We start from the raw sequence: 13,028 nt of genomic DNA, 5'->3' as shown, positions 1-13,028 counted from the left end.
AAATGTAATCATTTTCTTTAAGTGATGTAATATCTAACAATTATAATTATTAAATTAAATATTTTATAATGTATATAAAACAATAAATTTCAATCATTTTACATATATATTTTTTAAATATTTGTGTAAAGTAATATTTACTTTAGATATTTTATAATGAATGAACAATAAAACAATGAAATAATTAATATTAATATTACAAAACAAAGTTATTAAAATCATGACAAATATGATGTTAATAACCTACTCTACATATACAAATTATTTGGCTTGAAACTTTTTCTGTCGTGAGGGAAAATAGAAATGATGGCACCAGGAATCAATGAATTATCATAGAATTTTTGAGTGAGCAAGCAAAGTCCTTGTGACAAGTAAGCAATGCAAGCAAGGGATGCCACCTAGTAAATGCAATTATAATTTTTATGGGACAAACTAAATTAAAAATTTAGTATTGAAAATAGCCCTCATATTAAATATATTATAATTGCCTGGTAAGCAAAAGTAAAAGATAATTTTATCAAATCTTTTTTTAATCGAAAAATATGAAACTATCAAACCGATAACTGATTCTTTTATACATCAAATAACAAACAATCTGACCTAGAAAATTCATTCAATACATTAATAATTCATATTCATTTTACACAAATCACTTATTAAAAGCGGTGTGTGTAAAATAAATACGAATGTGAAGATCTTTCAAAATGATAAAATTAAAGATGTAGACCAGAAGTTTTAAATGAGAAGAAATTAATATTCAACAGATTAAGATTTTTTTTATTTCTTTATATTTACTGTACAGGCCAGCAGTAATTTACAATATATTAAAATATTTATTTGAATTTGTAATTTTATTTATTTATATTATAAACGTCATAAGGAAAAATGCAAAAATTTCAAAAAAGCAATAAATTAAATGTCATAAATGGCTTTGTTTATGCTAAAAATGACTGATAAAATAAAATAAGAATCAACATTTAAGTAAAACTTAAAACATAATAATATAATCAACTTAACACATCAATAAAAAGTTTCAAATAAAAAAATTGATTATGCATAAAACTTTAAAATAATTCCTCTTCTAAATAAAATCTTTATTGTTACACATACAACATTGTATAATAATCCAAAAAATTCTATAATATATATATATTAACTTTTATTAAATTTTACTTATAAAGTCTTTTATTCAAGAAATTTATAAATTTTGTAAACATTTTGTTTTATATTGAATTGTGACATCATCTGCAGGGCTCCTTCCGATAAATTCAGGTTTAAAAATACTCCTTACAATAAAGAAGTAAAAATACTCCTTACAATAGTTTCACCTAATAGTTTAAAAATACTCTTGACAATAAGTTTGTCTCAGAACAGTTTTTAAAAAGCGTTCTCTTCAACAAATGATCTGAACATAAAATTTGGTCTCGAAAATGTTTATCATATTGTTTTCAGAAGACTTCTTTATTGTAAGGAGTTATTCTTAAACTTAAAATTTATATTGAATTCAATTATTCTTTTATTTAACTAACATTCACATTATAAAATTTTCAATTTTTTTGTTTTTATAAAAGCAAAATTTATTATATATTAAAGAAAATATAGTTATTAAGAATTCTGGAAAAAGTTGATTTACTCATAAAGAAAAGTTATATTAAAATATCTGCAATGATTTTTATACTTATCACATTATAAATATATAGGTAATTTTCATGATTGCAGATAAACTATTTTATAAAGTTTGTGAAAGTTTTAAATTTCTATTATAAATTATATAATTTTATTTTAAATTTTTTATCATTAAAAAGGTCTTTTTTTTTAATATATTACAAATAAGAACCTTAGAGCCGTAAAAACAATAAAGTTGCAAAAAAAATTTAATTATTATAATTGATATCACTATAAATAACCCCACTTTATATATATTATTAAATTACGCATTATGTATAAATAATACAAAATTAGTTATTACTAAAAATAAATGTTTTATACATTTATTTTTAGTGCTTTGAAATAAAAAGTGATCTTTGCATAAAATAATAAATTATTATATCATTATTGTAGCCATCACAATGACTTTAACATGAATCATTGTTTCAAAATCAATATAACTTGAGATTATTGACTTATGAATAAATCTCTTAAACTCTAAATATTAATACAACATTTGTCATGTAATGGCTTGCCAATTATTGCAAAATACTAATGACTTTTCGATAACATCTAACAATAATGAAAATAAAAATGTTAAAAATAAATATCATTTTACCACTAATAGTAGCTAATTGTCTGTTTATAAATATAAATAAACCCACTTTATTTTTAAATGTATTTATTTTTAATTTATGTTTAAAAACAAAATAAAATAATATAGAGTAATTTGTAACAGCTTGTGGACTATTTACAGTTAAGACACCATATATTACATGCTTGATCAATCATACATAAAGAGAAAAAGATATTTAAGTACAGTAAATGCTTTTAGAATTTCTTTTAAATTTATTCTCATTGCTAAAATTTTGTTTTTGAAATAATTTTGGGTTATACAAAGGCTGACTATTTGACATTTTATTACAAAAATAGAGAATAAAGTTTAAAATAATTTAAATTCTAATAAAGATTATTCTGAACTTTATGAGGCTTCATAGACAACTAAATCTTGAAAATAATTTTATTATCTAAGAAACCTAATAAGTTAAAACTGAATCTTGTAAATTAGTCTACTTCATAGTATCAATGAATACAATTCTTTCAGCAAATAATCAAAAAGACAGCATTTTATCAAGGTTAACAATATTTATAATGCAACAAGACAATAAAAAACTGAATGTGTGTGTTTTGTCTGGCCTAGTTAAAGTATAATTAAATTTATACTAAAATTTAAAAATGGACATTTTTTTCATTATGCAATATATTATATATATTTTATTGAATACAATATAGTAGTAAATGAAAATATTATTAACTTCTTGCAAGACTTATCATCAAATGCAGCAATTTATGTTTATTTTTCTCCTATGTATCATCATCTTTATTTTTATTTAAATATTTACATAAAAATAGTTTTTTTTAAAACTAAATTATGCAAATAGATATAAAGTATGAGTAAATCAAATTTCTAAATATTAAAAATATTTTAAATAAAAATGTAACAATAAATATTAATTTTGATCCTGTTTATAAAATTTGCTAATGCACTCAAGACTTAAAAAAAAAATATATATATATTATATTAAATTAGGTAAAAAAATGTAATAATAATATAATGCCTGACATTTTTACATTAAAAATTTTTTTTCTTGGCTAAAGTTACACACAGACAAGAAGTATAGAAATGTAATTACTTTGGGGAGGAAAACAAAAAAAACTTAAAATGAAAAATAAAAGTTAACCTACTTTAAAATTAAATCATGCAAAGTAACAAAACCAATTCAGATTTTAAAAGACGAAATTAAAGTTTTAAATCCGTTTTTTTTTTTTTTTTTTTCAACAATTTGGTCTTGATATAGAAAAAGATAAAATTTTAATCATTGTTCTAACAGAAATATAATAAGGAATCAATAATTTTTGCATAACTCATCTCGTTTCTTTTTATTTACTTATATATCCATTTTACTTTGAAGACGAGAAACGAAATCCTAGTTTGCAAATAATCACTTCCAAGTTTTGCATTTTTATCAAGTATCCTTTCTGTCACATTTATAATGCAATTCTTGAAATCTATTGGAACATTAAAAATTCCTTTTAAAGTATTAGGAAATCTAAATGCAACTATTACTTATGAATTTATTATTGCCAGTTTAAACATAAGAACACTTTGGCAAGATATTTTCTCCACCATTCTCACTACAATAAATTACCATACAGGTAAAAAAATTTATAATTAAGAACAGGAAATTAAAAAATTAAATTTCAAGTATTTAATTATTTAAAATTACCAACCCTAAAAAAAAAAGCCTTTTAAGAGTTTTTATTAATTATAATTATGATGAAATTATTGATTAATTTACAGTTTTGAGTTGTTGAAAGGCAATAGATTCACAAGAGTATTTTTTTTTATTCGAATCCATTATTGAATAGCATAATTATCCAATTATTCTCCACAAGCCAGTGGTTCTTAACCTTGCTGGAGGTACCGAACCCCATCAGTTTCATATAAGCATTCACCGAACCCCTTTTAATTGGAAAAATAAAATATAATTTTTCAAATTCGAAACATAGGTATAATAGGTGTTCTATTGGAAAATATAGGCATATTTCCCAATAGAACACATGTTATGTAGCATTAGTTTTCGAAACCAATACGGTTTCTACGTTACAATGACGTCAGGTGGTTGACCTCCGCCGAACCCCAGGGGTTCGGTCGAACCCAGGTTAAGAACCACTGCCGCAAGCTCTAGATAAAATTTTAATTTTAATCCCGCAGAGATAACCTATCGTCTTCTTTAATTTTATTTATTAAGAAGATTAAATATAATAATTTATTCTGTTTATTTTTCTCATTTTATAAGAAAATTAATAAAAATTGCAATGCTATTGATATAATGCAGCATAGCTACATTTTATATGTAATATTTTAAACACAAACAAAAAATCCAGGACAGAGTTTAACATAAAACCACGCTTTCAGTAATTTTCAATAACCGTCATAAGGTTACATAGAACAAACACTAATTTTAGTCAAATTTTCCGTTACTGGTTTCATTGTGGATTTTAAAGAATTAAAAACTATTGGCATTTTTCCTTGGTAACACATCACACAAGGAGCATTTGTTGATATAGGTTGGTTTTATTGGAGAAAATGCATTCTTTAAAACCCACTAAAGTTAGCATTCAACTTTCAAATAATTCTAAGTAACCCGACGACGGTCGACAATCCAAAACGGCCTACCATTGTCACATCCGAAATTTGTCCGACCACAGTAATGATGTACGACAATCTTAATAAACTCTGGTCGGTAACTGAAGTTTATCAAGACCACCGTACGTCGTCTATCCACGGCCACAGCCACGTTGTTTCTTCCACGCGGCTGCAACCCACGGTTACCGACCGAAGTCTATTAGACCATGGCACGTCATTATTGAGAGTCGATCCGAAACTACCGAAAACGTGGTTTTCACATTAAGCTATCATTCCGGATTTTTGGTGTATTTGTGTATCTTTACTCATCCTTTGGTAGCAACGTTTTAAATTGTCAAAGTACGATAAAACCACATCAAGTTTCCAGCAGTATAAACAATCACACCAGCAGAAACATGTGATGATATATGTTAAGAACCGTATCGTTATCCTGTTTATACCGAGCCATAATGCATCCTGTAATTTATCATCCTGAAGTCGAAGATTAATTCGTCTCAACAATTGCACATAATATGAATGAAGAATGTGTGCGTTAGACTTACCACTGGATATTTTCCTTTCAGCTGGTAGACTAGATGCACTATGGAAAGAGACAGATTTCGGCCTTTGATATTTTTTATGTTCTCCAGACGACGATAAATCGGGAGTAGAAGATGGAGAAACCGATTCTTCCTTCCTCTCGTTCTTCTCTTCTTTATCATCCACGGGATATGCCTTTTCTTCAAATTGCATGTCAGTAATTTAAAAAGATAACGGCAACGAATTCTTTCCTAACCGGAAGTAAACGTCAAGTCGGCATTTCTTTTTAAAACGGAAACTATTCCATCTTCTTAGCTAATTCACACGAATGTAAATACCGTACAATCGGTAATTTACATTCGGAAGCTTATTAATAAAAGTTTCCATAAAATGAAAGGGGAATCTGTTATTGGTTGTTATAGGTTGATGCGAGCAATTCGAAACGTCTGCCGAACAACTGATCCATTCATTGCAACTTCAACGCCAATAACTTACGAAATAAACATTCTCAAGCCATCGTAATATATCCGCGTCTTCAAATGTGTATACATGAGCGAAATTTTAACATTTACGACTAAATAATCGACGAATTTATCGTCCTTACGGATTTCGCCGGATAGGAAACTACACTAACCGCTACAGACCAGACGACCGACATCTTGAAAAACGTTAATCCCGCATTTTCGTATCAACATCGTCTGCTGCGTTTATTAAATTTATCGTTTCCGTACGGAATCACTTTAACGTTAAAAATTACCATTTTAAATATTATAAACGGTTTTACATTTTATTATATTTTAAAATGCTTAATTAATTTTATTCAATTAAGTTTTTTTTTGTAATTTCTGTAATTTTATTTTGAATAATTGTCGTTCAAAAAAAAAAAAAAAAAAAATAATAAAAATATATATATATATATATATATATATATATATTATTATTTTTAACGAAGATTAAAATTAAAAATAACTGCAATTTATTTTAAATTTCTCATTTTTAGTAGTTAATATAATTAAGGATCAAAGACTTTTTAAAATTTTAAATTTATTATAAATTTCCATTAATCAAATATTTGTTAATATAATTATTTCGTAGACGATAATAATATTTTAATTTTGACGAGCCACGTTAAAAGTTTTTTTTTTTTTTTTAATTATAAACATTATTATATACGTATTGATTATAGATATATTTTTAAAATAGGCTCTTTATAATTCTATTTATATATTTTAATTTCTGATTTTAATTCAACTAAATTACCGCAAAATTATAAAATATTGTTAAAATAATTATCCAAATGTCTACAAATAAAAATTTAACGAGTGATTAAAATAATTTTATTTTATTTTATTTTTAAAATATTTTTTCCGTTATAAATTATGAAAATAATAATTAAAGTACTTCTAGAGGTCGCTTTTATTTATTTATTTATTTTAGTAGATATTTGTCTTTAAAATATATTTTTAAAAACATTCAAATTTTATAATTAAATAATTACATATTTTAAATATTAAACAGACTTTAACAGACAGAATGTTTTAATAATTTCGATAAAAATTAATTTTAAAAATAATTTATCGATGGTAAAATTTCATTTAAATGATAATTATTTAGTCATTTATTATTATTATTTTGAATAATGATCAATTTTTGATCATTAATAAGGTTACTTTTGTTTTGCAATATATTTAATTTGAAAAGTTTATCATTGAAGTGTGTGTTACGTCAGCAATGACGAAGATTAACTTACAATACTCGAATGTATTGAATACTTACATTCATTTTTATAGTTTCTTTTACAATACAAGGCTTCAATTTATTATCGATATTTTATGTAAAGTATTAATAACACAATACAAACTCGATAATTAAAAGTTTGAAAATTTATTCAAAACTATACAATATCAATTTTTGTTTAATTTATGCCATTATTTGATAATGTTTATTATCAAAGTGCTAAATCAATGATAAATGATATCATTTACCATTGAATTTGCACTTATTTTATTTACCCTATATGCCATTAACCTATCGCTCTGGGAAATCCGGGATCGAATCCAGACTGTCTAAAACTCCAGGAATTTTCTATAAGCGGTCTTACCCCGTACTTCACCATTATAATGCCTCCATTGTAGGTCTAGTCAAACCCATAATGGTTATGTTTACAAGGACTTCTTAGTGCTAAAAGAGTTAAAAATGAAAAAAATCATCATACTTTCATCGTTCTGGTGTATAAAATGCAACATTTATCATCTCAATAGCGCATAAATTAATTTATTTACCATTAAACACTTTCTCAGCTCCGTAAACATTAAGATTTCGTTTCAGACTCATCATGGGTTCGACCAGGCCTACAATGAAACAGTTGTGTGGAGAGGGATCGGGACAAGCATAACCCGAAAAATTCTTGGGACTTTTCGACCGCTCAGATTTAATCCCGGATCGCACAGAATGGCAGGCTGATGCCTTAACCGCCTCGGCCAGATGTAAATAATATTTAAGTGGTACAAAAATATAATATCGGCAGAGGCACATCGATCCTCCAAGAAAGTCAATTATGATATTATTGATTTGGATAAAAAAAATTTTTATAAATCAATTTTAAAAAAATTATTGGCAAATTTTTTATAGTATATGGCTCTAACAGTAGATGAGAGGACACTGGGATCACGTGATAGCTACAGTGTATAGAAAAAATTGCCATTATAAATTGTGAATGCATCTAAGAAAAATTACAAGTGTGTCTAAATCATGCGAATCTATATTGTATATGAAGAAAAATCTACTAGTGTATTAATAACGTGTACAGTACACATAATTTTTACACGTTGCAGACATCATGGGTTCTTTTCGATAAAAATATTAAATAAGATCCCACTTTTATGACGGATATTTTGGTTTATATCACAGTTTTAACTTCAATTCTTAGTTACTTAATCAATTTTACGTAAATACTTAATAAAATTGATTTAACAAATCCAGTTGTAAACACTTTTAAGAAATCCAAAGGATTTATTGGTAAAGATTATTGTAAAAAATAAAAAAATAATAAATGTGATTAATTATAAAAAGATTTTAAATATATTTTAAAATATCATTTTTCAACATTTAAAAAGTTTTAGAAAAATTGTTTACATAATTTCCAATTAATTATCTTCAAACTAATGGTGATGAATCAATTATAATTAAATTAATTCTAAAATTATTTATTTAAAATTGAAAAATTTCCATAATTTATCACTCAAAACGCATCTTAAATTTGCTCATTTCTATTTTGGCAGAAAAAATAGCAGAGTTAAAAATTAAACCAAAAATCTCCAGTCGCGTGGCTCATAATTTGAAGAGAGAAATTTTCTAGAAGCAGCTGTTGTATCATAAACGATTTTGGATTTCTTCAATAAATTCTATCGACCGATTCTATATATATATATATGTATGTACTTTTAATTTCATCAATATTATCCATTTTTGGAAAGAGTTTAACGATAAATAATTTTGTACGTTGCTTAGAAAATTGATCCGAAAAATACATTTCACTCGAGCAAAATGGATCACCGCAATCAACAATTTAATTCTATTCGTTTAAAAGACATAATCCTATTTCTAGATCGCGGTCTATAAGTTGAAGAATATGAAATTTTTGGAGACTTGATATTTTAATATTAAAGTAAGAGATTCGCAGCCATTTTTCTTCATTTTTTTTTTTGTTTAAAACAGTTTAAAATCCCCTTTTATGACAATCGAATCCTATGATGTAATCTGTTTAATGCTAATATTTTAGGGTCGCTTTTAAAATCTTTCCACCGTATGGGCATTAAAAGGGTGTTTAGTTACCAGCGCTAGAATTACTCTGTATTGAGAGTCTTTGCTTCCAGAATGGCCTGAGGGTAACTAGTATCTGAAGCGTTTTCGCCTCATACTACCTGTAATCACCAAGCCGGAACTGTGTAAGGACATGTCCTTACACAGTTCTGGCTTGAGTTAGTGAATATTCCTAAATGGTCACTAACTCAAGCCGGAATGGTTGTATTTATGTGAGAGAGTGAACTCATTGTAAGGATATTGCTTAAAAATGCTTGACAACCATACATTGAAACTCATTTTGTGTAGTTCTAGTCCGTTTTCTACGGGCTACGAGAACCACCATGCAAGTCTGTTAAAACATATATTGTTTTTCCTGACAACTATTCTGCATCCTGTGCAATTATTAGTCAGAGATAACGATAGAAAAATATTATACAGCCTAACTGATAAGGCCCTATAGGCAGATGGCTGTCAAGAAACAGACGAGTCCAGTTCCTAGTTTAATGTTTTTAATATTGAACCAATTCTTCAGCTATCCTATGAAGATTTCATTATGGAACAGAAATATGAAAAATATTAAGTTTATTTGATGTTAATATTGAATACACAATGTCCCATAAATCTGGAGCCATAGAAGTTATGTTCATCTTTGTTCATTCTTTTACAGGTAAAACATGATGCAGAGTAAGGAGCAGTAGCGTAGGTGGGGGGTGAGGGTGCGGTAGGTGCGGGCCCCAAAATCACAAGAAAAAGAGACCCGAAAAATTTTTCACGGCAATCAGAACAAAGCAAAATTTGGCATTCGGATGCTCGAGCTGGGCCCCCTATTACACAGAAAAACCAGCAACTGAACTGTAATCTAGTTATACACTATATAAACCACTACACAAAAATATTTTAGTCCGTTTACGTAAACAAAACAAAAAAATACCTAACGCATCATTCATCAAACGAAAGAAATTGAACGTCTAAACGCAATGTTTTTAACGAAATAAATAAAAAGCCGAAATTTATAGAAAGAATTACTTGTTTTCGTTTGGACGTTCCCGATTACCATTACGGAAAAAGGACACCCCTGCCGAAAATTTTTTTCGGGGGCTCACAAATCTTGTTCCGCACCGAGCCCGGAGAACCGTAGCTACGCCACTGGTAAAGAGGAACAAATTCAATTTATTTTGATGGTGGGATTTGCAAGCAGTGTGAAGTTGCCAAAAGCTTAGTTCACACTGAGCGCGATTCGCTGGCGAAAGCGAAAAACAGAGCGAATAACACGTCAGACACGACATCGTTTCCGGCGAATTTTACCATTTTGCAAATCTCTTCGAAGTTCGGAACCGTCGAGCTTTTTCGCTAGCGAAAAAATTTCGCCACCAATCGTATTCCCGTTAGTTGTCACGTGGTTCTTGTTGTTTTCAAGACGGCTACAGAAACTTTCTCACGCAATAGCGTAAATGTTGTAATTACGGATTTTTAATATTTCTCTCACCCAGCATCGTTTTCTTTTCGTCTTATCTTTCTTTCTCAATAAATAAACAAATGTGGTTAACGACATAATATCGGAAGCAGCCATTTTGTTTTTCCAGATGACGTTTTCTCTCGCTTGTAAATGATTGGCTGCTTAAAATTCGCAATCGCTTTTCGCCTTTGGTTATATGGGTCAATTTCGCTAAGCGAATAAAACTCGTTTTTCGCTTTTTTCATTCGCTTTCGCTATTCGCTCAGTGTGAACTAAGCTTAACCAAAAATGGAGCAGCTTCCATTTCTTCTAATAACTTTTCGACACCTACTCTACTCCGAGAAGAAGTTTGTGTCGCAGTCTTGAAAACAACAAGAACCACGTGACAACTAGAAGGAATCTGATTGGTGGCGAAATTTTTTCGCTAGCGAAAAGTTCGACAGTTCCGAACTTCGAAGCGATTTGCGAAATGGTACAATTCGCCGGAAACGACGTCATGTCTGATGTGTTATTCGCTTTCGCCAGCGAAGCGCGGTCAGTGTGAACTAAGCTTAACAGGCTTTTTTTTTTTTTTTTTAAACTCTTTCCGCCCTGTGGGCACTAAGAGGGCCTCTTTTTAGTACGCCCATTATGGGTTCGGCCAGGCCCACAATGCGGCGACCGGGTGGTGAGGGACGGGGCCCGACATATAGCTTAACAGGCCACGTCGTCAATTAGTGAGAAGTCTAGATGAAGCCTGTTAACTCTTCATGTTGACAAGTTCCTACCATCAAAATAACTTGCATTTATTTCTCCTTATCCAGAACCATGAATAAACAAATAACAAACATGAATATAACACTTGTGATTCCAGATTTGTGCCACATCCTATACATATATATATATGCACAGGATAGTAATTTATAGTATATATGATAGCAAATTACTTTCAGGTAACAAAAAATATTAGAACTGATCTATATATTCTTTATAGTGTAGCTCTGTAACTATTTTTATCTAGCTCTCAATTCTTAAATGCTAAAATTAAACAAAAAAACATTTAATTTTTCCAATGAAAAATTATATTGTTCATTGAACTTATTCTGAAAGTTATTGGTGTGTTAATTTTTTAAAAAATAATTATGCATCATTAATTTATAACAGATTATTATAGAATCAATTTTGTAATAGTATTTTGTGACGATTGTTGAACAATCTGATAAAGAACTTTTAAACTAAAAATAAATGAAAGATTTTAACCAAAATATACTGGAATGGGTCATTTTAATTCCTCAAATTAAGATGAACTTCCTCACTTTTCCAATATAAATTAATGCAAAATTGTGAGATAAATCTTCATCAGATGTGCCTTTTAGTTTTTGTATTTCATTCTAAATTAGACTATATTCTAAACTTATTTACAGCATTTTCTATTTGTAAGCAGAGATCATCAAATGACTAAAAACATTACTGAATAAATACAGTAAGAGAGTCGTTAATCGGAACGATTTTCAGTCGAACTGTGTCGTGCTGAATCGAACGTTTTTGATACTAGATTTACTTCTAAAGTATAATTTTCATGTTTTTATATTCTTCAATATACTTATTTTGTTTGTACAAAATAAAGAAATAATTTTTAACGATACAATAGCCTCGATTATTATTATAAAAATTTTCGTTAGGCTTAAAATCGACGAAAATTCAACACGAAGCGACACGCAACAGAGAAAAATTTGTACATCGGACAGGTTAATGTATTTTTTCGTACATAATCGGTAATCGGAACAAATCACTAATCTGAACAACCCCAGTCCCCAATTGATTCCGACTCTACTGTAACAGCTTTAGTTTCCTGAATTTGGCAGTTAGTTTAATGTTATAATTTAAAAGATCAAAGTGTCAAATATTTTTATGATGTATAAATTGGCTGTGAGGGTCTTTCATACTCATGTAGTTTATGTATTTGTATTTTATATACTATTAACTTCACTTTAATTTGTTTTACTAACACAAAATGCAGTTTAACCTAATAAGTTCATATACAAAGTCAAGTAAAATGTTCGAGAACAAAATATATAAGTGAACAGTCTGAATTCCTGATTATGTAGAGTATTCCTCTTAGATGTCCTTAGTTTTAAACCGCTCTATAAAATCTATTTGTTCAGACAGGTGAATAAAATGCCAGATAATGTTGATCAATACTCCAAGTTTCACATGCATATGCTTGAAAAGGCAATCTGGACCTCTACTGCCTCACTAGATCACCGAGGGCGTCATTTCTTGGCCCACCCAATCACCTGACATCTCTCTGAACATTTTCTTCGTGTAAAGGATCATGTGTATGCTACATAAGTGCCATACTGCTAACAATTACAGATATCAACAGCATGACTTTCAACAGACTGGCTACAT

The 13,028-nt window shown here is 28.3% G+C and overlaps 1 protein-coding gene across 1 annotated transcript in view; it reads right to left on the bottom strand.

Annotated features, from left to right (window-relative positions):
* Positions 1-6,072, bottom strand: part of LOC136973648 (inactive phospholipase C-like protein 1) — a 63,008-nt gene extending 56,936 nt beyond the window's left edge. The window contains exon 1 of the mRNA XM_067268391.1: positions 5,401-6,072. Within this exon, the coding sequence (XP_067124492.1) occupies positions 5,401-5,590 (190 nt within the window). The 5' untranslated portion in view covers positions 5,591-6,072. The remainder of the gene's footprint in view (positions 1-5,400) is intronic.
* Between the last annotated feature and the right edge of the window lie 6,956 nt (positions 6,073-13,028).

This window comes from Centruroides vittatus, unplaced genomic scaffold, assembly GCF_030686945.1.
Source record: "Centruroides vittatus isolate TY-2023 unplaced genomic scaffold, ASM3068694v2 contig_3255, whole genome shotgun sequence".
NCBI classification, from domain to species: domain Eukaryota; kingdom Metazoa; phylum Arthropoda; class Arachnida; order Scorpiones; family Buthidae; genus Centruroides; species Centruroides vittatus.
The sequence above is the reverse complement of the archived record's forward strand: the minus strand, read 5'-3'. Positions and strand labels throughout refer to the sequence as shown.